This window comes from Bufo gargarizans, chromosome 7 (assembly GCF_014858855.1).
Source record: "Bufo gargarizans isolate SCDJY-AF-19 chromosome 7, ASM1485885v1, whole genome shotgun sequence".
Classification (NCBI taxonomy): Eukaryota; Metazoa; Chordata; class Amphibia; order Anura; family Bufonidae; genus Bufo; species Bufo gargarizans.
The window spans coordinates 65,656,028-65,681,813 of record NC_058086.1 but is presented as its reverse complement, the minus strand read 5'-3'; the positions used below and the strand labels follow the sequence as shown (position 1 = coordinate 65,681,813).

The window sequence follows — 25,786 nt, the reverse complement described above, 5'->3', positions numbered from 1 at the left end:
ACTATTGACATTTGCCATCTCCACATCATTGCATTCAGTTTTTATTCACAATTTGTTTAGTGTCCCAACTTTTTTAGAATCCGGTTTGTACAATGGGGCAGCGAAGGAGATCAGAGAGGTGATCTCGAAACATTGGGGGATTGTCCAATTAGATCCAGTGTTAGGGATGTGATTTCGAAGACCCCACAGATCACATATCGTAGGGGACGCAGCCTACGAGATCGGCTGGTCCACAGTCACTTCTGTGACCCCCCACCCAAAAAGACAGGGGGGTAGCTTCGCCAGGTATGGGGATGTTATCATTGCAGTGGATGTGTGGCTTGCGCACATATCACACAGGGTCGCGAATTCACGAGTAATGTCACCCAAAAGAGATATTCCATTAAACATTTCATCAATTGCCAGTCAAAAGGGGTCATCTACAAAGCAACATGTGAATGTGGCTTGGAATATGTGGGTAAGACAATCAGTGAATTCCGTAGGCGAATTGGCAAACACTTGGGTGACATGCGACATGGAAGAGACACTCCCTTGGCGAAAAACATTGAAAGTCATCATAGGGGTGACTACTCAGGAATGAAGTTCATTGGCATTGAGGTTGAGCCTCCTCCAAAGAGAGGGGATTGGGATAGGAGAATCCTGCAGAGATAAACATGGTGGATTTTTTAATTAAAAACGGTCCAGCCGAGGGGCCTAAACGAGCAGATACTATATGGCTGCTAAATTTAACCACTTTGGGACATAGCCTTATTTCACCTTAAGGACCAGGCCATTTTTTGCAAATCTGACCAGTGTCACTTTAAGTGGTGATAACTTCAAAACGCTTTGACTTATCCAGGCCATTCTGAGAATGTTTTTTCGTCACATATTGTACTTCATGACACTGGTAAAATTAAGTTAAAAAAAATCATTTTTATTTATAAAAAAAATACAAAATTTAGCAAAAATTTGTAAAAAATTGCAAATTTCAATTTTTCTACTTCTATAATACATCGTAATACCTCCAAAAATAGTTGTTATTTTACATTCCCCATATGTCTACGTCATGTTTGGATCATTTTGGGAATGATATTTTATTTTTTGGGGATGTTACAAGGCTTAGAAGTTTAAAAGCAAATCTTGAAATGTTTCTGAAATTTTCAAAAACCAAATTTTTAGGGACCAGTTCAGGTCTGAAGTCCCTTTGCGAGGCTTACATAATAGAAACCACCCAAAAACCACCCCATTCTAGAAACTACACCCCTCAAGGTATTCAAAACTGATTTTACAAACGTCGTTAACCCTTTAGGTGTTGCACAAGAGTTATTGGCAAATGGGAATAAAATTTGAGAATTTAACTTTTTTGCCAAATTTTCCATTTTAACCCATTTTTTACACTAACAAAGCAAGGGTTAACAGCCAAACAAGACTGTATATTGCCCTGACTCTGCCGTTTACAGAAACACCCCATATGTGGTTGTACACTACTGTGCGGCCACACGGCGGGGCGTAGAGGGAAAGGAGCGCCGTGTGGTTTTTGGAGGGCTGATTTTTATGGAACGGTTTATTTACACCGTGTCCTGTTTCAACCCCCTGATGCACCCCTGGAGTAGAAACTCCCTAAAAGTGACCCCATTTTGGAAACTACGGAATGAGGTGGCGGTTTTGTTGGGACTATTTTTAGGGTACATATGATTTTTGGTTGCTCTATATTATATTTTTGTGAGGCAAGGTTACCAAAAATTTAAATTCTGAAATTTCATCTCCATTTGCCATTAACTTTTGAGGAACACCTAAAGGGTTAATAACGTTTGTAAAATCAGTTTTGAATAGCTTGAGGGGTATAGTTTCTTAGATGGGGTCACTTTTAGGGAGTTTTTACTCTAGGGGTGCATCAGAGGGGCTTCAAAAGGGACATGGTGTCAATAAAAAAGGCCATCAAAATCGGCCTTCCAGAAATGATGTCGGTCCTTTCCTTTTGCGTCCTGCCTTTTAGTGATACAGCAGTTTACGACCACAAGTTAACCCTTGCTTTGTTACCGGAAAAACGGATTGAAATGGAAAAGTGCTAAAAATGTTAGGTCATGGGGTATTTTTATACAGGAGATTCTTACGGACGCGGCGATACCTAAGTCTACTTTTTTAAAATAATTTCGGTTTTAGACTATATTATCCTTTTTGATACCCCCAAATTTTTTTTTTTGTATCTCTAAAGTCTAAAAGTAATTTTTTTTATTTATTTTTTGCCGATTGTATTAGGTAGGGGCTAGGGCTGAAACGATTATTAACAGTTTCCCTGCATCGAGGAATCGTTTACATCACGTGATCACAGAGCGGGAGTGAAATTAAGCGTCTCACTCACCGCTTCCGTGTTCTCCGGAGGCCAGAGAGGCAGGACTGAGCCGGCCGGCACAGCTGAGGAGGAGGAGGGAGTCTCTCCCTCCCCACTGTGCGCGGCTGCCGCTGAAGACCAATGAGGACAGGAGTAGGAGGAGGAGGGGAGGGACTGTGGCCACTGCGCTACCAATTAGTGGAAGTAGCTGGTCAGCACTCGCTTGTTTGCACGCCGCGCGGGATCTGGATCAATCTCCACATGCGATAAGGTAAAGGATCCCAGCAGACGTGTCTTGAGCTTATGCAGGTTTATTTGTCAAAATAACATTTGTCAAAGGACGCGTTTCGGCTATATTGCAGCCTTTTTCCAACAGAATATCCATCATGCAGCACAGGTTTATATACACCCAAAATGCCAGGGATAGGGTACCGCCCCGTGACATCAGCCCCAAAAGGGGGTGGTACATAGGAGGTAACCAAAGAGTAACAAAAAAATATACATTTTGTATTCAACAAAAGAAAACCATGTATAACGGCAACACTACGTGTTATTTTTACATACAAAACAATATAGATACCATCTTAGCTGAGAGATTCTTCAATGAGTAGATGATGTCTAAAAAAATAATAATAATAATATATATTAGATCACCGGATTAGACAGTAAAAGTGTATTGATTAGCATGGGATCCTAAATATGTGTAATTTCATAATCCCTATTTAAACCTCTAGGATATAGGGTGCCAAGGGTATGGATCCAATAGGCCTCTCGGCGTAACAATAGCTTCTTCACATCACCTCCCCTTCGTGGTCTCACTACCCGTTCTATCACCTGAAATTTTAATTGAGCAACAGTGTGTTTACATTTTTCAAAGTGGGAGGGAATCGGAAGCAATAGGTTCTTGGTCCTAATAGTGGACTTGTGCTTCCCAATGCGGTCTCTAATAGTTTGCATGGTCTCACCAATATATAAAAGCCCACAGGGACATTTAATTAAGTACACTACATTAGTAGACTCACAAGTGAAAAATCCATTCACTGGGTATATACGTCCAGTATGTGGGTGGTAAATATTAGATCCCTTGATTATATTTGAGCACTGAAAACAGTGCAGACAGGGGAACGCTGTGTAGCTAGTACGCTCTGCTTGAGTATGCCTCTGGGGCTCCCCACATCAGCGCGCACTAACTTATCTTTATAGCTCGGGTTTTTCTTATTGCAAATAAGCGGGGGATTTTTGAATTCTTCAATCTGGGGGTATGCTCTCCCCAACAGAGACCAGTGCTTCCTCACAACATTGTCCAATTTATAATTAAAAGGGTGGTATTTATGGACCAGGGCCACTCGCGGGGTATCTGTTTTGTCAGGTCTAGGTTTGTCTAAATCACTCATAGTTTTTTTCAAGGTTAATGGGGGATAACCTCTCTCCTCAAACCTCCTAGTCATTTCCTCAAACCTGAGACCCCGTATAGAGGGGTCTGAGACAATACGTCTCACTCTCTGGTACTGGGACTTAGGGATTGCCCTTTTCAGGGAGTGAGGATGAGCACTGGAAAAGTGGAGGATACTGTTCCTGTCTGTCTCTTTTCTAAATATGTCTGTAGAGAGATTACCATTAGGATCCTTAATTACCCTTGTGTCTAAGAAACTCACAGTTTGGCTATCACACGTAAGTATGAATTGTAAACCAGCACATGCATGGTTCAGATGTGAAAGGAAGAGGTCAAGGGTCTCACGAAGAAAGGGCAGCCATTAACTCTTTGGTGGATGATAAGAACTTAATTTTGAAACCAGCGGACAAAGGGGGCGCTATTGTCCTCATGGATAAAACAAGATATGTTGCAGAGATTAAGCGGCAGCTTGCGGACTCTAACACATATGAACCCTTGAATGGGGATCCGGTTCTCCATATCAAAGAGAAAATCATGAGGACTGTTGACCATTTTGCCAAATTGGGCATTTTTGATAAAAATATGTACACCTTTTTGATCAACCATACACCAATAACACCGGTTTTCTATGTGCTCCCAAAGGTCCACAAAACTTTAATTGACCCCCCTGGACGCCCCATTGTGGCCTCGGTGGGATCTGTCTTATCACCATTGGCTATAGTGCTGGAGAAGATTCTTACACCTTTAATAAAGGATATTCCATCCTTTTTGGCAGATACACAACATTTTCTCAGCACTATAGCACAATTAGGACCTATTCCACCCGAGAGTTTGTTGGTGACCATTGACGTGGTCAGCCTGTATACCTCTATTGAACACAGTGGGGGTATACAGGCTGTACAGTCGTTCTTAGAAAAGAGTAATTACTCTCCTATCGAATGTGATTTTTTTGTACAACTCCTTCATCTCGTCCTGTATGAAAATTATTTTTTGTTTGAAGATACCTATTATCTGCAGAGGCGGGGGACCGCGATGGGGTCGAACGTGGCTCCGCCCTATGCAAATGCATATATGTCAAAATTCGAAGATACATTTGTATACAACACTGAGTGGTATCATAACCACATTTTATTATGGAAAAGATTTATTGACGATGTTTTTTGCATATGGGCGGGGCCACGTGAGACCCTTGACCTCTTCCTTTCACATCTGAACCATGCATGTGCTGGTTTACAATTCATACTTACGTGTGATAGCCAAACTGTGAGTTTCCTAGACACAAGGGTAATTAAGGATCCTAATGGTAATCTCTCTACAGACATATTTAGAAAAGAGACAGACAGGAACAGTATCCTCCACTTTTCCAGTGCTCATCCTCACTCCCTGAAAAGGGCAATCCCTAAGTCCCAGTACCAGAGAGTGAGACGTATTGTCTCAGACCCCTCTATACGGGGTCTCAGGTTTGAGGAAATGACTAGGAGGTTTGAGGAGAGAGGTTATCCCCCATTAACCTTGAAAAAAACTATGAGTGATTTAGACAAACCTAGACCTGACAAAACAGATACCCCGCGAGTGGCCCTGGTCCATAAATACCACCCTTTTAATTATAAATTGGACAATGTTGTGAGGAAGCACTGGTCTCTGTTGGGGAGAGCATACCCCCAGATTGAAGAATTCAAAAATCCCCCGCTTATTTGCAATAAGAAAAACCCGAGCTATAAAGATAAGTTAGTGCGCGCTGATGTGGGGAGCCCCAGAGGCATACTCAAGCAGAGCGTACTAGCTACACAGCGGAAGGGCACGTTCCCCTGTCTGCACTGTTTTCAGTGCTCAAATATAATCAAGGGATCTAATATTTACCACCCACATACTGGACGTATATACCCAGTGAATGGATTTTTCACTTGTGAGTCTACTAATGTAGTGTACTTAATTAAATGTCCCTGTGGGCTTTTATATATTGGTGAGACCATGCAAACTATTAGAGACCGCATTGGGAAGCACAAGTCCACTATTAGGACCAAGAACCTATTGCTTCCGATTCCCTCCCACTTTGAAAAATGTAAACACACTGTTGCTCAATTAAAATTTCAGGTGATAGAACGGGTAGTGAGACCACGAAGGGGAGGTGATGTGAAGAAGCTATTGTTACGCCGAGAGGCCTATTGGATCCATACCCTTGACACCCTATATCCTAGAGGTTTAAATAGGGATTATGAAATTACACATATTTAGGATCCCATGCTAATCAATACACTTTTACTGTCTAATCCGGTGATCTAATATATATTATTATTATTATTTTTTTAGACATCATCTACTCATTGAAGAATCTCTCAGCTAAGATGGTATCTATATTGTTTTGTATGTAAAAATAACACGTAGTGTTGCCGTTATACATGGTTTTCTTTTGTTGAATACAAAATGTATATTTTTTTGTTACTCTTTGGTTACCTCCTATGTACCACCCCCTTTTGGGGCTGATGTCACGGGGCGGTACCCTATCCCTGGCATTTTGGGTGTATATAAACCTGTGCTGCATGATGGATATTCTGTTGGAAAAAGGCTGCAATATAGCCGAAACGCGTCCTTTGACAAATGTTATTTTGACAAATAAACCTGCATAAGCTCAAGACACGTCTGCTGGGATCCTTTACCTTACTGCGCTACCAATGACTGTGCCGGCCATATCCCACAGGGTCCCCCTCCTCCCCCCATCATTGGTGGCAGTGTCAGTTCCGATCGGAGCCCCAGCAGTGTAATGCTGGGGCTCCGATCGGTTACCATGGCAGCCAGGACGCTACTGAAGTCCTGGCTGCCATGGTATGTTAGTGAGCAGAGAGCAGCGCATTATACTCACGTGCGCTGTGGCCGGCGGTCGCTCCTTCTCATAGGTCTGTGCGGTGCATTGCTAATGCTGTAAGCATTAGCAATCCGCCGCACAGACAGAAGAAGGAGCGACCGGGGGGAGGAGGGGGACCCTGTGGCCACTGCCACCAATGATTAATACTGGGGAGGGAGGGGGGTTGCGTTACCAGAGGGGGCAGGCAGATCAGAGGCTGGGGGGAGGGGGGCAGGCAGATCAGAGGCTGGGGGGAGGCAGATCAGAGGCTGGGGGGAGGGGGGGAGGCAGATCAGAGGCTAGGGGGAGGCAGATCAGAGGCTGGGGGGGAGGCAGATCAGAGGCTGGGGGGGAGGCAGATCAGAGGCTGGGGGGGAGGCAGATCAGAGGCTGGGGGGGAGGCAGATCAGAGGCTGGGGGGAGCCAGATCAGAGGCTGGGGGCAAGCAGATCAGAGGCTGGGGGGAGGCAGATGGTGCTTTCATTAACCTCCAAGGTGCTTTCATTAACCTCTTCAAACCAATAACTTTATACATGCCTAATGCCAAGGTGCTTCCATTAACCCCTCCAAACCCAATGGGCATGTATAAAGTTATTGGTTTGGAGGGGTTAATGGAAGCACCTTGGCATTAGGCATGTATAAAGTTATTAACCCCTTCAAACCAATAACTTTATACATACCTAATTACGTACGTTATTTTAAGTAGCTTTTTCTTATTAGATTACTCGATGAATCAAGAAATATAATCGATAGAATACTCGATTACAAAAATATTCGTTTACTGCAGCCCTAGTAGGGGCTCATTTTTTGCGGGATGAGGGGACGGTTTTATGGCACTATTTTGGGGGCTATATGACTTTTTGATCGCTTGCTATTAAACCTTTTGTTATGTAATCTGGGGGGTTAGGTCATGGGGTATTTTTATAGAGGAGATTATTACCTTTTTTTTACATTATTTTAGTTTTTACAATTTTTTGGGGTGTCTCAAGTCTGAGAACCATAGTTTTTTTTTATCCGATGTCAGTGGCTAAATTGGGATATCAATTTAGTACTCCATGGAAGTGTAGTACTCCCTGAAGCAACCAATAATGCAGAGGCCCGGATAATTGGGGCATGTGTCACATTGAGTAGTGGTGTCCTTCCGTATCCCCCTCCTGTGACACACTGCACCTTTTTTGGGTTCGTCCCTTCTTTCCAGTATGGGGGACCACACATGGAAAGTGTTGGCCAGGGACGATCCGGGCGCCTCCAGTTCCCGAGGTACTCCGGCCTGCTCTTTCCCGGTCTGAAAAGATCAGGGCCTTGAGGACTGCCTCATAGAACTGAAGGAATGTCCCTGTGTTGCCAGCGCTCCGGGACAGCACAAAAGAGTTGTACATGGCAACCTCCACCAAGTAGACCACAACTTTTTTGTACCATGCCCGGGTTTTGCGCATAGCATTATATGGCTTGAGGACTTGATCAGAGAAATCAACTCCTCCCATATACCGATTGTAGTCGACGATACAATCGGGCTTGAGGACCGTTGCCGCGGTACCTCGCACAGGGACAGGGGTGATGCCGTTACCATGAATTGTGGACAATAGAAGGACATCCCTCTTGTCCTTATATCTGACCAGCAACAGGTTTCCAGTGGTAAGGGCACGGGTCTCACCCCTGGGGATAGGTACCTGGAGGGGGTGGGCAGGGAGGCCGCGTAGATTTTTCCGCACGGTCTCACAAGCGGACGTGGATCTGGCGGCGAGGGACTGGAACAAGGGGATACTAGTATAAAAAAGTTATCCACGTAAAGGTGGTAACCCTTATCTAGCAGTGGGTGCATAAGGTCCCACACAAGTTTCCCGCTAAAACCCAGAGTGGGGGGACATTCTGGGGGTTGAATACGGGAATCTCGCCCCTCGTACACACAAAACTTGTAAGTGTACCCTGAGGTACTCTCACAAAGTTTGCACAGCTTCACGCCATACCTCGCCTGCTTTGAGGGAACATACTGGCAGAAAATGAGTCTCTCCTTGAACGCAATGAGAGACTCATCAACCGCGACCTCCCTTCCAGGTACATAGGCCTGTACAAATTTGGCCCCAAAGTGATCGATAACCGGCCTGATTTTGTACAGAAGGTTATAGACAGGATCACCTCGGGGGGGGGGGGGGGGGGGGGGGGACATGCTGCATTATCTGAATTTCCGGATGGCCTCAAACCGGTAACGTGTCATGGCCGTACTGTAAAGTGGGGTCTGGTAGAGGATGTCCCCACTCCAGTAATGCCTGACACTAGGTTTCTTGACTAGGCCCTTATGCAGCACGAGGCCCCAAAATGTCCTCATCTCGGCTGCACTGACCGGCGTCCAGCCACCGGGCCTAGCCAAAAAGGATCCCGGTTGTTGAGCAAAGAACTGTTGGGTGTACATGTTCGTCTGCTCCACCATTAGATTTACCAGTTGGTCACTGAAAAAAATGACAAAAAAAAGTCATATTCAGTGAAGCCCACTGTGGAAATCTGGATTCCTGGTTGGCCTACAAAATCAGGAATCACGTGCTCAAATCGCTCTGGGGTATACCAGACAAGTTCACCGGCACGGGGCTCCAGTGGATTTAACTGGTGGGCCGGAAAAAAGAGTACGAGCCCCAGAGCTGCTCGTACTAGGGTGGGCAAAAGGGTCCCTAGCATGGCGGTCCCCTTGCTCCGCCTGGCGGCGTCTCCGCCGCCTTGGTGGCTCATCATCATCGCTAGATGATGAGGAGGACGCGGATGACAAAAGGAAAGTGGGGTCATCCTCATCCTCACTGGGGCTCTCGGACTCGGAGGCAAGCTTGGCGTATGCCTCCTCGGCCGAGAACATCCGGTGGGCCATAGGAAAGTGTGTGTCTGCGTGTGTATGTGCGTGCGTGTAAATCTTTATTTGGTGTGCGTGTGTGTGGGGGCACAGGTGTTCGTGGACGTATCCCTAAAACTAACAGAAAAAAAAAAGACTAACTAAAAAAAAAAAAAAGGGCAAAAAATGTGAAAAAAAAAAAGTTACAAAAAAATTCTAAACCGCCGAAGTTGATCAGCGGTGGGGTGTGCGATGCGCTAACAGTGGCCAGACGCTAAGAGTGCCGGCCACAGTCAGCGTACGCACACCAAAAAAATAATAAAAACCTGCCCCAAAAAAGTTGGGGGGGGGGGTGCAGGGGGGAAAGCGGCAGCACCCCTGGGGGGTCTAGGGTCACACAGCTGTGCTGTGGACCCCAGACACCCTATTTAGGGTGATGTAATAAAACTTTTTTTTCACACTAACTTTCCCTTTATTATCCCTGCCTAGCCCAACCTTTCCGTAGACTTTCCCTAATTATCTGCTGATCAGATGGGGGGTGCTGGGGCACAGATTGGGTCCTGGGGGGCAAGGATGGGTGCTGGGGCATAGATGGGGTGATGCTGGCTCAGATCCCACCAACATGCAGGCAACATTTGAATCTCCCGCCGCCCGTCCACCTACCAATCATAGGCGATCCTGAGAGGTGATGTCACATCCCCTCTCAGGATCGCAGGATGGTGATTGGTGGGGTAAAATCACACCACCGATCACCATCCTGTTCCGGGTTACCGGGTCATGGGGGGTCACAGGATTTGAGCAGGCACCGGGTTCCGATCACCGCCCGCCGCTGATCGGAACTATACATGACGTACCGGTACGTCATGTGTCCTTCAGTACCAGGACAACATGCCGTACCGGTACGTCATGTGTCCTGAAGAGGTTAATAATGAAAAGCATTGATATAATTGTAGTCCACTGATAAGATATCTGAAAATAACCAATCTTGCCAAAGTGATAAAATTAGGATTTTTTCTTTCCGGACATTTTATACAATTAAGTGTCTAGTTAAGGGGTGCATGTCTAGTATCTCCCATTACTATTATTTGTTACATTTATTTTTATTTGGTTTACCTTTAGTACTTTTTGTATAATTTTTTGCATATATATATTTTTTTATATATTGACCTTAGGGATTAATGAGAGAGGTCCTTACCAGTCTCTTAAGCTTTTGCCAGTTAAAGCCCTATGTGCGCTGATGGCGGCTACCTTACTGTCATATAGCGCACTACACATCACATGTTGTTATTATGGTTTAGAGGCGTCTATATTGAAGGTTGTGTAAACCCCTCACCTTCCTGCACTCCCGCCTCCCCCCCTACCCGCAGCGTCACCGAGAGGTGTATGGTTAGATGTTACTTGACACACCTCTCAACAATCATGTGACGCATGCGTCATCTCATGTGGGCACGTGATCGGTCACGTGCCTGATCACATGGGCATGGGGGGGACGGGGGGGGGGGGGGGGGGACTGTTTGGCGGCCCAGGTAGATTTAAAAAGTGCCATTAAGAACGCCGACTTTACCACTGCCGTACGTAGGATGCCGGAAACCTTGTGTCCAGTCCACGATACATGGAGACGGAGAGCTAAGTATTTAAAGGGATTCTGTCACCAGGATTTCACTTACTGAGCTGTTACATGACCACATCAGTCTCCATGATTTATATTACAATATACTAGAATTACTGCCCTGTGTCTTGTAATTTCCCAAGGGGCTGTCCCTCTGTCCGTTGGAGCCCAGCCGCACCACTTCTCCTTGAGCCCAGCACCGCCCCACTGCTAATTTATTCACTCATCGCCGACCTCATATGCCTGGTGCGCTGTAATCTCGCGCATGCGCTGTGGATAGACCTGTCAGCGACCGCGCAGTGTCCTGGCACCGGCCTCACAGAACATATTGCGCATGCGCTGACTGGTCTTTCCACAGCGCATGCGCGAGATTAAAGCGCACCAGGCATACGAGGTCAGCGATGAGGAGTGAATAAATTAGCAGTGGGGCGGTGCTGGGCTCAAGGAGAAGGGGTGCGACTGGGCTCCAACGGACAGAGTGACAGCCCCTTGGGCTTCTTATTTAGGTAATTTGCATATTAATAAAAGCGATTTTATAGACAAATTACAAGACACAGGTCAGTAATACTAGTAGATTGTAATATAAATCATGGAGACTGATGTGGTCATGTTAACAAGCTCAGTAAGCGAAATCCTGGTGACAGAATCCCTTTAAGGGCTGCGGCGACTGACCATCGCTGAGCCTGTATTAAGACGATCGATTGACTATGATTGCATTTGTTTTCATGTCATTGCATTAAGGGTTGTGGCGATTGAACATCGCTGAACCTGTATTAGAACAACTGACTAAGACTGTATTTGTTTTCATGTTAATGCTCTCTGATACCTATGTATGAGTCTCCTGATGAGTTGGTTTGGGGCCAACGAAACGCTTTGGGACGTTTGGAATTGGCGCTAGGGTCCCTTCCCCTTAGCTACTCTTGCAGAGCAGGGACAAGGAGGGACACCTAGATAATGAGTGAGGTCCTGTGGGGTCGCCCTTGTGAGGCTGAGTGTAATACTCCATGGACAAGAGGGGTTAGATCAGGTCAAGTAGGGTCACCTAGGAATAAGAGACCCAGTACTAGGTTCCCTGTGACCCCCAGTCAGAGATCAGCGATGTGTACAGGGTGGGCCATTTATATGGATACACCTTAATAAAATGGGAATGGTTGGTGATATTAACTTCCTGTTTGTGGCACATTAGTATATGTGAGGGGGGAAACTTTTCAAGATGGGTGGTGACCATGGCGGCCATTTTGAATCCAACTTTCGTTTTTTCAATAGGAAGAGGGTCATGTGACACATCAAACTTATTGGGAATTTCACAAGAAAAACAATGGTGTGCTTGGTTTTAACGTAACTTTATTCTTTCATGAGTTATTTATAAGTTTCTGACCACTTATAAAATGTGTTCAATGTGCTGCCCATTGTGTTGGATTGTCAATGCAACCCTCTTCTCCCACTCTTCACACACTGATAGCAACACCGCAGGAGAAATGCTAGCAGAGGCTTCCAGTATCCGTAGTTTCAGGTGCTGCACATCTCGTATCTTCACAGCATAGACAATTGCCTACAGATACGAGATGTGCAGCACCTGAAACTACGGATACTAGAAGCCTGTGCAAGCATTTCTCCTGCGGTGTTGCTATCAGTGTGTGAAGAGTGGGAGAAGAGGGTTGCATTGACAATCCAACACAATGGGCAGCACATTGAACACATTTTATAAGTGGTCAGAAACTTGTAAATAACTCATGAAAGAATAAAGTTATTTTAAAACAAGCACACCATTGTTTTTCTTGTGAAATTCCCAATAAGTTTGATGTATCACATGTCCCTCTTCCTATTGAAAAAACTAAAGTTGGATTCAAAATGGCCGACTTCAAAATGGCCGCCATTGTCACCACCCATCTTGAAAAGTTTCCCCCCCTCACATATACTAATGTGCCACAAACAGGAAGTTAATATCGCCAACCATTCCCATTTTATTAAGGTGTAGCCATATAAATGGCCCACCCTGTATATTCATGTGTTTGTAATTGTGTATCATTAATAAATAAGGGCTACTATTTTAACTATATTAGAGTTCCAAGAACAGCCAAGCCAGTATGCATGCTGGAAGTTGTAGTTTCACCACAGCTGGAGTGCAATACGTTGCTGATCCCTGGTGTAGTGGAACGTGCTGGTTAATGCAGCACTGTGCCTACTGAAATGAATGGAACCAACTCTGTCCACTGCACAATGAATGGAGGCCTGCCGCCTCCTAAGAAAAGGCCATTAATACAAGTCCCAGAGAAGCACTAAAAAAAAACTTAAAAAAACACTTGTTAGGCCGAATGCACACGGCCGTGCCGTTTTTTGTGGTCCGCAAACCGCGGATTCGCAAAAAAAAACGGAAGCCAACCGTGTTGCCTTCCGCAATTTGCAGAACGGAACAGGCGCCGGCAAAATAAATGCCTATTCTTGTCCGCAAAGTGCGGACAAGAATAGGACAGGTTATATTTTTTTTGCGGGGCCGCGAAACGGAGCCACGGATGCAGACAGCACACAGAGTGCTATCCGCATCTTTTGTGGCCCTATTGAAGTGAATGGGTCCGCATCCGAGCCGCCAAAACGGCGGCTCGGATGCGGACCCAAACAACAGTCGTGTGCATGAGGCCTTAGGCTGAGTTCACACTTCAGTTATTTGATTAGTTATTTCAATCAGTGATTGTAAACCAAAACCAATAGTAAAGCCTACTAAGAGATCAGGTATAGTGCAAAGATCTGCGCTTGTTCTGTTTTTGACCCAAACCTGGTTTTGGCTGAAATAACTGAAGTGTGAACTCAGCCTAAGGCTGTATTCACACGTCCGCAATGTGTTTTGCGGATACACGGAGACACGGATCCGCAAAACACGGAAAGCGGCAATGTGCTTTCCGCATTTTGCGGACCGCACATTGCAGACATAATAGAATATGCCTGTTCTTGTCCGCAATTGCGGACAAGAATAGGACATGTTCTATTTTTTTGCGGAAACGGAAGCACGGATGCGGAAGTGCGGATCCGCAAATGTGGATGCGGACAGCACATTCCGTCCCCATAGAGAATGAATGGGTCCGCACCCTTTCCGCAAAATTGCGGACAGGATGCGGACCCATTTTGCGGACGTGTGAATGGAGCCTTAAAGGGGTTATCCGATTTCTGAAACAACTCCCCCCCCCCCTCCCCCCAATGTGCAGGGCCCCTCAATAGTAATATACTTACCCCGCTCCATGTGCCACTCCTGGTCCCCGCATCACAGCTGCTTCTCCCTGCACATGGATGAAAACATCCTGTGTCGGGGGGTGAAGCAGACAATGGCAGGTGGGGATGGGGACAAGCCTCCCTAGTAGGGATGAGCGAATCGACTTCGGACAAAACAGGAGCAGGAGTTCTGTACAGTATTAGAATGTATTGGCTCAGATGAGCCGAAGTTATTGCTTCACGAAGTCTCACAAGACTTCGCGCAATAACTTAATAAATTAATTTGTACTGTAAAAAAACATTTCCTGAACTCTGGTTCGGTTCCAAGGTACCACTATGGCGGATCTCAATAGCGTAAAGGGAAAGAGCAGATGTCAGCAGAAGCAAAAAAATAAATCATAGGAAATTTTTATCAAAGACTATTTAGGAAGTTACTTCAATCTTTCATTTAGGATGCAAATAAACAGTTAAAACTGCCTTAGGTGTCCATAGCCTTTCTGGTGAGTTTTCCAACAGATTTCCTCTGACCGTGATATAGAGAACAACCCTTGATATTGGTTCTGTCAGTATATAGCTCTACGCACAAACACTTTTCCTTTTTATCAGGGATCAATTTGACCAGATGGGTGCTAAATTATCATGTGGTCATAGGAAAGTGTATATAAGGCTTGTGTAGAGATATCTGCAGGAAGACAGGCCAAAATAAGGCATTAACACAAAATATACTACTTTCTGCTTCTGGTGTTGGAAAATTCCAGATTATATTTTGCACGTCTGCACCACCAACCTGAGCCAGATTCTCACACTTTCTGGAATATCCGATCTTGCATTAAACTAATGTCACTAGAGCAAATACTCTTGATACACAAGGGGCAGTTAGACAGTGTAAAACCTGAACTAGACAGTCTACAGATGCTCCACTGAACTAGACAGTCTACAGATGCTCCACTGAACTAGACAGTCTACAGATGCTCCACTGAACTAGACAGTCTACAGATGCTCCAGACTTACTGAAGTGGCTCAGCAGGAATCCAGCCCGTGGTTCCACGGACCGCTCACGGCCGTGAAAAACGGCCGTGTGCATTCGGCCTTACTGAAGTGGCTCATGCAGGATGATAAACTTGGTCACTTTTGTTTAACTTTACACCGCCTGATGGCTGACCCCTTTCCTGCCGAGCCACCCTCAGTTGTGGAACGAGGTGCAAAAAATGCCCAGAGCACTTAATGTGGTGCATGGCACGTGTACATGAATTCTGGCTCAATTTGAGCCTAAATACTCCCGCATTCCCATTAGTATCTGTCCCATTATATACTAACCTGCAAAATATCTGGAGAAATAGGTACGAGGTTTCCTTGAAAGGTTTCCTGTATGAGGAAAGACAGAACTTAGAAAACCGTATTAAATATAGATAAACTGCACACATAAAATAACCCGATTTCACCTTTCTGTCCAACGTCTTTTTCTGGATTGTGGTTCATCTTATTTTGTATAGGAAAAGATGCTGTAGAGAAATAACACAAATGGTAAAATAGGATGTAGAAGAAAAATATAATAACACGTCTAGTACTTTTTTCCCTCCCATCACGGTCTAAATGTTATTTTAAAGGGCATCTGTCAGCAGTTCTGTACATATGACACTGGCTGACCCGTTACATGTGCACTTGGCAGCCGAAGGCATCTGTGTTGGTCCCATATTCATATGTGCCCGCATTGATGAGAAAAATATATTCAAATGAGCCTCTGGGAGCAACAGGGGCGTTGTTACACCTAGAGGCTCCGCTTTCCCTGCAACTGCTGCACCCTCTCCAATTTGATTGACAGGGCCAGGTGTGATGATGTTTTCGCAACCTGGCCCTGTCAAAGTGGAAAGGGCACAGCAGTTGCAGAGAGGTGCAATAGTAACGCCCCTGTTGCTCCTAGAAGCTCATTTGCATACAGTACAGACCAAAAGTATGGACACGCCTTCTCATTCAAAGAGTTTTCTTTATTTTCATGACTATGAAAATTGTAGATTCACACTGAAGGCATCAAAACTATGAATTAACATGTGGAATTATATACATAACAAAAAAGTGTGAAACAACTGAAAATATGTCATATTCTAGGTTCTTCAAAGTAGCCACCTTTTGCTTTGATTACTGCTTTGCACACTCTTGGCATTCTCTTGATGAGCTTCAAGAGGCAGTCACCTGAAATGGTCTTCCAACATTCTTGAAGGAGTTCCCAGAGATGCTTAGCACTTGTAGGCCCTTTTGCCTTCACTCTGCGGTCCAGCTCACCCCAAACCATCTCGATTGGGTTCAGGTCCGGTGACTGTGGAGGCCAGGTCATCTGGCGCAGCAACCCATCACTCTCCTTCATGGTCAAATAGCCCTTACACAGCCTGGAGGTGTGTTTGGGGTCATTGTCCTGTTGAAAAATAAATGATGGTCCAACTAAACGCAAATCGGATGGAATAGCATGCCGCTGCAAGATGACTTCAATTTTGAATAAATCCCCAACAGTGTCACCAGCAAAGCACCCCCACACCATCACACCTCCTCCTCCACGCTTCACTGTGGGAACCAGGCATGTAGAGTCCATCCGTTCACTTTTTCTGCGGTGGTTTGGACTCATCAGACCAAAGCACAGATATCCACTGGTCTAATGTCCATTCCTTGTGTTCTTTAGCCCAAACAAGTCTCTTCTGCTTGTTGCCTGTCCTTAGCAGTGGTTTCCTAGCAGATATTCTACCATGAAGGCCTGATTCACACAGTCTCCTCTTAACAGTTGTTCTAGAGATGTGTCTGCTGCTAGAACTCTGTGTGGCATTGACCTGGTCCCTAATCTGAGCTGCTGTTAACCTGCGATTTCTGAGGCTGGTGACTCGGATGAACTTATCCTCCGCAGCAGAGGTGACTCTTGGTCTTCCTTTCCTGGGGCGGTCCGCATGTGAGCCAGTTTCTTTGTAGCGCTTTTTGTGACTGCACTTGGGGACACTTTCAAAGTTTTCCCAATTTTTCTGACTGACTTTCATTTCTTAAAGTAATGATGGCCACTAGTTTTTCTTTACTTAGCTGCTTTTTTCTTGCCATAATACAAATTCTAACAGTCTATTCAGTAGGACTATCAGCTGTGTATCCACCTGACTTCTCCACAACGCAACTGATGGTCCCAACCCCATTTATAAGGCAAGAATTCCCACTTATTAAACCTGACAGGGCACACCTGTGAAGTGAAAACCATTTCAGGTGACTACCTCTTGAAGCTCATCAAGAGAATGCCAAGAGTGTGCAAAGCAGTAATCAAAGCAAAAGGTGGCTACTTTGAAGAACCTAGAATATGACATATTTTCAGTTGTTTCACACTTTTTTGTTATGTATATAATTCCACGTGTTAAGGCCTCATGCACACGACAGTATTTTTTCACGGTCCGCAAAAACGGGGTCCGTAGGTCCGTGATGGTTATTTCGTCCGTGGGTCTTCCTTGATTTTTGGAGGATCCACGGACATGAAAAAAAAGTCGTTTTGGTGTCCGCCTGGCCGTGCGGAGCCAAACGGATCCGTCCTGAATTACAATGCAAGTCAATGGGGACGGATCCGTTTGACGTTGACACAATATGGTGCCATTTCAAACGGATCCGTCCCCATTGACTTTCAATGTAAAGTCTGGAGTCCCTGTTATACCATCGGATCGGAGTTTTCTCCAATCCGATGGTATATTTTAACTTGAAGCGTCCCCATCACCATGGGAACGCCTCTATGTTAGAATATACTGTCGGATATGAGTTAGATCGTGAAAACTCATTTCCGACAGTATATTCTAACACAGAGGCGTTCCCATGGTGATAGGGACGCTTCTAGTTAGAATATACTACAAACTGTGTACATGACTGCCCCCTGCTGCCTGGCAGCACCCGATCTCTTACAGGGGGCCGTGATCAGCACAATTAACCCCTCAGGTGCTGCACCTGAAGGGGTTAATTGTACTATCATATCCCCCTGTAAGAAATCAGGGCTGCCAGACAGCAGGGGGCAGACCCCCCCCCCCTCCCCAGTTTGAATATCATTGGTGGCCAGTGCGGCCCCCCCCCCTCCCTCCCTCTATTGTAATAATAGGTTGGTGGCACAGTGTGCGCCCCCCGCTCCCCCCTCCCTCCCTCTATTGTAATAATAGGTTGGTGGCACAGTGTGCGCCCCCCCCCCTCTATTGTAATAATTTGTTGGTGGCACAGTGTGCGCCCCCATCGGCCCCCCCTCCCTCTATAGCATTAACAACAACAGTGGTGGCCAGTGTGCGGCCTCCCATCTCCCCCCCCCCCCCCCCCCCGATCATTAGTGGCAGCGGAGTTCCGATCGAAGTCCCAGTTTAATCGCTGGGGCTCCGATCGGTAACCATGGCAACCAGGACGCTACTGCAGCCCTGGTTGCCATGGTTACTTAGCAATAGTACAATAGTAAAAGATTCATACTTACCTGGGAGCTGCGATGTCTGTGTCCGGCAGGGAGCTCCTCCTACTGGTAAGTGACAGTTCATATAGCAATGTGCCGCACAGACCTGTCACTTACCAGTAGGTGGAGCTCCCGGCCGGACACGAACATCGCAGCAGCCAGCAGGTAAGTATGAATCGTCTACTATTGCTAAGTAACCATGGCAACCAGGACTGCAGTAGCGTCCTGGTTGCCATGGTTATCGATCGGAGCCCCAGCGATTAAACTGGGACTCCGATCGGAACTCCGCTGCCACCAATGATCGGGGGGGGGGGGAGATGGGAGGCCGCACACTGGCCACCAATGTTGTTAATGTTATAGAGGGAGGGGGGGGGGGCGATGGGGGGCGCACACTGTGCCACCAACGAATTATTACAATAGAGGGAGGAAGGGGGGGGGGGGGGGCGCACACTGTGCCACCAACAAATTATTACAATAGAGGGGGGGGGGGCCGCACTGGCCACCAATGATATTCAAACTGGGGAGGGGGGGGGGGGTCTGCCCCCTGCTGCCTGGCAGCCCTGATCTCTTACAGGGGGATATGATCGTACAATTAACCCCTTCAGGTGCGGCACCTGAGGGGTTAATTGTGCTGATCACGGCCCCCTGTAAGAGATCGGGTGCTGCCAGGCAGCAGGGGGCAGTCTTGTACACAGTTTGTAGTGTATTCTAACTAGAAGCGTCCCCATCACCATGGGAACGCCTCTGTGTTAGAATATACTGTCGGACATGAGTTTTCACGAAGTGAAAACTTAGATCTGAAAAAGCTTTTATGCAGACGGATCTTTGGATCCGTCTGTATGAAAGTAACCTACGGCCACGGATCATGGACACGGATGCCAATCTTGTGTGCATCCGTGTTCTTTCACGGACCCATTGACTTGAATGGGTCCGTGAACCGTTGTCCGTCAAAAAAATAGGACAGGTCATATTTTTTTGACGGACAGGATACACGGATCACGGCCTCGGCTGCAAAACGGTGCATTTTCCGATTTTTCCACCGACCCATTGAAAGTCAATGGGTCCGCGAAAAAAAACGGAAAACGGCACAACGGCCACGGATGCACACAAAGGTCGTGTGCATGAGGCCTAATTCATACTTTTGATGCCTTCAGTATGAATCTACAATTTTCATAGTCATGAAAATAAAGAAAACTCTTTGAATGAGAAGGTGTGTCCAAACTTTTGGTCTGTACTGTATATAAAATATCATTTTCTCAGCAGTGTGGACACATATGAACATGGATGCATTCAACTGCCAAGTGCACATGTAAAAGGTCAGCCAGTTACCTAGGTACAAATCTACTGACAGATGCCCTTTAATATATGAACTGCCTTGGTTAGGGTCATTGTCCTGGGGGCAATACTTAACACACAAACTTATATATATTTTTTTTATAACTTCGTTTTTTGCTTCATTTAATTTTTATGATGTCCCCCCCCCCCCCAAAAAAAAACCCACCTTTACACCATATATTTCCCAAAAACATGCCAACACAACCAGTCACCCAGCGATCATGTGATTGCCAGGACCAATCCGCTGTTAACGTAAACATAGGTATTTCTCATTGAACACCATTTTTTTGTTTATATCTTGAATTACAAAAAGCCTGGGTAAGGCTAAATTCACATGACCGTATCAATTTTGCGGTCCGCAAATTGCGGATCCACAAAACACGGATGTAGTCTGTGTGCATCTTGCACTTTTCTCAGGCCCCATTCTAAAAATGCCTATTCTTATCCACAAAACAGGCAAGAATACGACATTTTCTCTCATTTGCGGCGCATCCGCATGGATGTGGACAGCACACAAATGACGCCCAGGTGCTGTCCGCATTTTTTGTGGCTCTAAAGAAATTAATGAGCCCACATGTGATCTGCAAAAAATGCAGATCAGACACAGACTGAAAATACGGTTCCATCATTGTAGCCTAACTCTGTAAATCTTGACTTATAGCCTGTATATACTCCAGAGCTGTATTCCTAATTCTGCAGGCATTTATTGCTGACTAAGGGGTTCATCTATTATCCTGAAATATACCTATATAAAAGGCGTAGATTGCGGTACAGTGGTGAGTTGCGCTGTAATCTGCGTCTGCAATCGAAGGCGTACGTGATTAAAGCAAAATGCCTTTTTTTTACGACGCATCATGGTACATTTTTCAATAACTCAGTAGGGTAGACACGTTTGTACGCAAGTACAGCAATGTATACATAATTGTTTCATGCATTTTGTTACTAAGGAGTGTACAACACGGTCATTTTTTCTAAAATCACTATAAATATTTTTAATACATTTTCAAAAGACATTCCTGTATTTGTCTGTTTTGATACCTTATAGTCTTAGAATTTTTAGATCCATAATTATAAAAAAATATATAGATGCGTCATTCGGGTATAATATACCATATTTATCGCCCTATAAGACGCACCTAGGTTTTTGAGGAGGAAAATAAGAAAAAAAAAAATTTTGAACCAAAAGGTGTACTTTTGGTGGGTTTTGAACTAATGGTGGTCTGTGGATGACACTTTTATGGGGGGGGGGGGATCTGTGGATGACACTTTTATGGGGGGGGATCTGTGGATGACACTTTTATGGGGGGGATCTGTGGATGACACTTATGGGGGAAGGATCTGTGGATGACACTTATGGGGGAAGGATCTGTGGATGACACTTATGGGGGAAGGATCTGTGGATGACACTTATGGGGGAAGGATCTGTGGATGACACTTATGGGGAAGGATCTGTGGATGACACTTATGGGGAAGGATCTGTGGATGACACTTATGGGGGGGGATCTGTGGATGACACTTATGGGGGGGAGATCTGTGGATGACACTTATGGGGGGAGATCTGTGGATGACACTTATGGGGGGAGATCTGTGGATGACACTTATGGGGGGAGATCTGTGGATGACACTTATGGGGGGAGATCTGTGGATGACACTTTTATGGGGGGGGATCTGTGGATGACACTTTTATGGGGGGGGATCTGTTGGATGACACTTATGGGGGAAGGATCTGTGGATGACACTTATGGGGGAAGGATCTGTGGATGACACTTATGGGGGAAGGATCTGTGGATGACACTTATGGGGAAGGATCTGTGGATGACACTTATGGGGAAGGATCTGTGGATGACAGTTATGGGGAAGGATCTGTGGATGACACTTATGGGGGGGGATCTGTGGATGACACTTATGGGGGGAGATCTGTGGATGACACTTATGGGGGGAGATCTGTGGATGACACTTATGGGGGGAGATCTGTGGATGACACTTATGGGGGGAGATCTGTGGATGACACTTATGGGGGGAGATCTGTGGATGACACTTATGGGGGAGATCTGTGGATGACACTTATGGGGGAGATCTGTGGATGACACTTATGGGGGAGATCTGTGGATGACACTTATGGGGGGGATCTGTGGATGACACTTATGGGGGGGATCTGTGAATGACACTTATGGGGGGGGGATCTGTGAATGACACTTATGGGGGGGATCTGTGAATGACACTGTTATGGAGAGGGGCATCTGTGGATGACCATGCTATAGGGTCATCTTATGCTATATGTGTCATCCACAGATCCCCCCACCCCATAACAGTGTCCCCCAATACACCGGGCCCAGCCGCTCACAGCAGTATTCATATCTAAACAGTAATCCTTAACCTCGAGTACCGCAACTTTAAAGCATCCTGTTTACTACCTTACAATCAAGCTCCCGTAGCAGGCAGAGCGGCCGGCAGCGTAACGTCACTCACTCTCGTCACGTGCCTGCTCCGCCTGCTTTATTTATAAAGTGAGAGGAGCAGGTGCGTGATGTGAGAGAGTGACGTTACGCCGCCGACTGCTCTTCCTGTTACCGGAGCTTGATTGTAAGGTAGTAAACAGGAAAGCGCTGCTTTAAAAAGTTACCCAAGGTTAAGGATTACTGTTTAGATATGTATACTGCTGTGAGTGGCGAGGTCCGATGCAAGAGTAAAGTGACTGCACCGGGCCATGCAGCAAGTTGCCGTCCTCCAGCCCCTCCTCCCTCCCCGCTGATATATATCGCTGCGCTGTGCAGCATCGTAGCCGGCCGCGATGTATCAGCGTTAGCGATGTAAAAATGGCAGCATTTACCCCATAAGACGCACTGCCATTTTCCACCCACCAAGTGCGTCTTATGAGGCAAAAATACGGTAATTAAAATCCAGTGCTTTCCCCGCTGATACGAATTGTTCGTATTTACAAAATAGGCCGCCGGACGGTCGATTTAATTTTCCAGTAATAAATCGCACAGAAATACACCTTTAAATATGCGTTGGGCGTGAAAGTCGGCTTTGATAACGCAGGTAATTTCATAATTATTCATTTTTATTGAAAATCAAAACTGGTGCAAGTGTACCTCTTGTTCTCAGATGGCATTTGGCAAAGGAAAGCTGTGTGGCCTAATAAGGGCCATTTATTCCACTTTTCCTTTACATCAGTTTAAACCACCACCATTATTGTGTGTGCCATCACATATTACGTTCGGAAATTCTTAGGGCTTTTTTTTAAATATTTTTTTTAGACAGACAAGACCACTTACTGTTATCTCACATATATATTGTTATTTTTATAGCCAAATTTACCACCCTAACTCCTCCGACAGTTTTTTACACTACATAGACAGGAATATACTGAAACATGTGGATTGTTCCCGATTGGTGTGCTATTACTTTGTGGAACGTTTGGCCGAATGGTTCACAAAATATCAGAGTTTTTGTGGCGAAATTGGTCCCATAGGAATGAATAGCGGAATGTTTAAAATAGAGTGGGGGGTGACAGAAGCTAGAGTGGGAGCTGAAAAATAAGGACACGATTTCTAAACTGCCACCACTCTCTCATTTTCAAGCCCACCTACACAAATCTTATATCAAAACGTTCACCTATCCCTGCTGCCACTAAAAATGTCCACGGTTAAGCCATAGTCCTGATCGTTTTCACAATATGACCATTTGTTTGCAACTCATGCCGCCCATTGACGTTCACTGAAACTCCACTCTAGCCACCTCAAATTTAAAGGGCAATTTCTAAACTGCGACTGTGCCTTAATTTTTTATATTTCTGAGACATACTATGCATCAAAATGTAGGTCTCGGTCTTGTAATTCTCACAATCTAAAGCTCTGCGCTGTAGGATTTATCATTTTTAAACTACCGTTTAAAGATGTCAACCTCCAGTGAAGTGAGCAAGTTGGAGCAGTTTGTTTTTAACCGCTCTTCTCTGCCCTTGCTGTAGTGCGGGTTGCTATAAGAACCCAGGTGTGCGAGCAGCCAGCAGAGTGACAAAAGCTAGAGTGCGAGTTGAAAAATCAGGACATGATTTCTAAACTGCCACCACTCCCTCATTTTCAAGCCCACCTACACAAATTGGCTGCTAATGTTTTTTATAAATGTATGTTTTAATGTAACTGTGAAGCACTTTGGGCAACAGCATTGCAATTAAATGTGCTATATAATTAAATAAAAGTTGAAATGCATTTCTAACTCTATCAAGCTTGCCATGTGCAATTGGTTAGTGTAATGTTTACTATCTCTACTTACTCCAAACAGTTACTCTGCCCAGTCCAGCCTTTCCACAGTCACTTCAACCACACAACAGTTACTCAATCCACTCCACCCAGTTACTCCGCCCACTCCAGTTGTAGACTACTGGTGGAGGCAAGAACACTTCACACAATTTCCCCAGAAATTGTAGCTTTTCTAGTTGACTGTTCCTATTACACTCAGATCTTACACTTAGTATCAGTAGAAAACACGTAATGCAATGTATTTAAAATGTTACTCAACCTTTTATATACATTAGTTTTATATAAACTGTAATAGGGGGACACACCCTTTAGGTCTATGTACAGCACAGCTAAAAATAAGACCTCTGCCTGCAGAGCCAATCCCAGACAGTGGTCTCAGATATTTATTTTTCCCTTTTTCTCTTGCAGAGTGCCCCCTTCCCTTGGAGAAACTTTTTTCACTACCATCCACGTGTGTGTTCCCCTACAGGTGGTGGACAGGGCTCCTGCAATTTGAACCCCGGAAACACAGGAGCTAGGAGATATTACACACGCAGGTACGTGAACGCCCTTGTTAACTATTGGTTGATGGTGGTGACGGGTGAACTCTTCTCTGCGATCTGTCAAGTAGCTTAGCTTACAGCTGCCCACTAAAATCGCCTGAAAAGAAACTGTCCATGTTAAAAGCTTGTAGGCCAGGGATCAGCAACCTCCGGCACTCCAGCTGTTCTGAAACTACGGCTCCCAGAATCCTCTTTTCACTTCTATGGAAGTTGCAAAAACAGCCGAGTAAATGTGCATGCTAGGAGTCGTAGTTTCACAGCAGCTGGAGTGCCGAAGGTTGCGGATCTCTGTTGTAGATGGACAAAAGATCTTTCCAAGAACGTTTCCAGAAAGATCATTCGTCTTTTGCCAGGTGTTAGTGAACACGTACGGCCCGGTCTGAGCAACATAGATTAAAAAGGTGGATAGGTCATCAGTAGTGATGAACGGAGCGAGTTTGGATGCTACATCCGAAGTTGCTTCGTTCAAAACTTATGATTAATACTAATAAGCCAAAATCATTTATGCGCGAAGCCGGGCGAGACTTCGTTGAAAAACTTAAGTAATTGATTTTTAAGGTGATCTACCGCAATTAGCCCCTCAGGGGTTAATTGAGGCGGATCACGGCGCAGTAATAGAGGCCAGGTATGGGATATGGCCGGCACATGCAGGCTACGTTTGCATTCAGACATATTAACTATATTCATTGGTGGCGCAGTGGCCACGCTCCTTCCCCTCCTCCTCCTAGTCTGTTCTCATTGGTGGTCAGCGGCAGCCGCACACAGTGGGGAGGCAGGGACTCCCTCCTTCACTGTGCCGGCTCAGGAGAACATGGTGCGTGCCGAGAGTGGCGCATGCCATGTTCTACTGCGATATAAACTAAATCTCTATCGTTGGCCAAATTTATATCGCATATCGTCTATATCGCCCACCCCTGGGCTTGACCATGGGTATAGCTGTTGCCACTAGGAGGCGGACACTAAGCACAAAGGTGTGAGCTCCTCCCTCGAGCTATACCCTTCCTACAGGGACTAAGCTAAATCAGTTAGTGCAAAAGCAGT

The 25,786-nt window shown here is 45.5% G+C and overlaps 1 protein-coding gene across 1 annotated transcript in view; it reads right to left on the bottom strand.

Annotated features, from left to right (window-relative positions):
* The window catches only part of LOC122943770 (torsin-1A-interacting protein 1-like), a 179,981-nt gene that overhangs the window by 29,725 nt on the left and 124,470 nt on the right, over window positions 1-25,786 (bottom strand). Inside the window, exons 21-22 of the mRNA XM_044301790.1 lie at window positions 15,617-15,676; window positions 15,492-15,539 (exon numbers count right to left, since the gene is read on the bottom strand). Of these exons, the coding sequence (XP_044157725.1) occupies window positions 15,492-15,539; window positions 15,617-15,676 (108 nt within the window). The remainder of the gene's footprint in view (window positions 1-15,491; window positions 15,540-15,616; window positions 15,677-25,786) is intronic.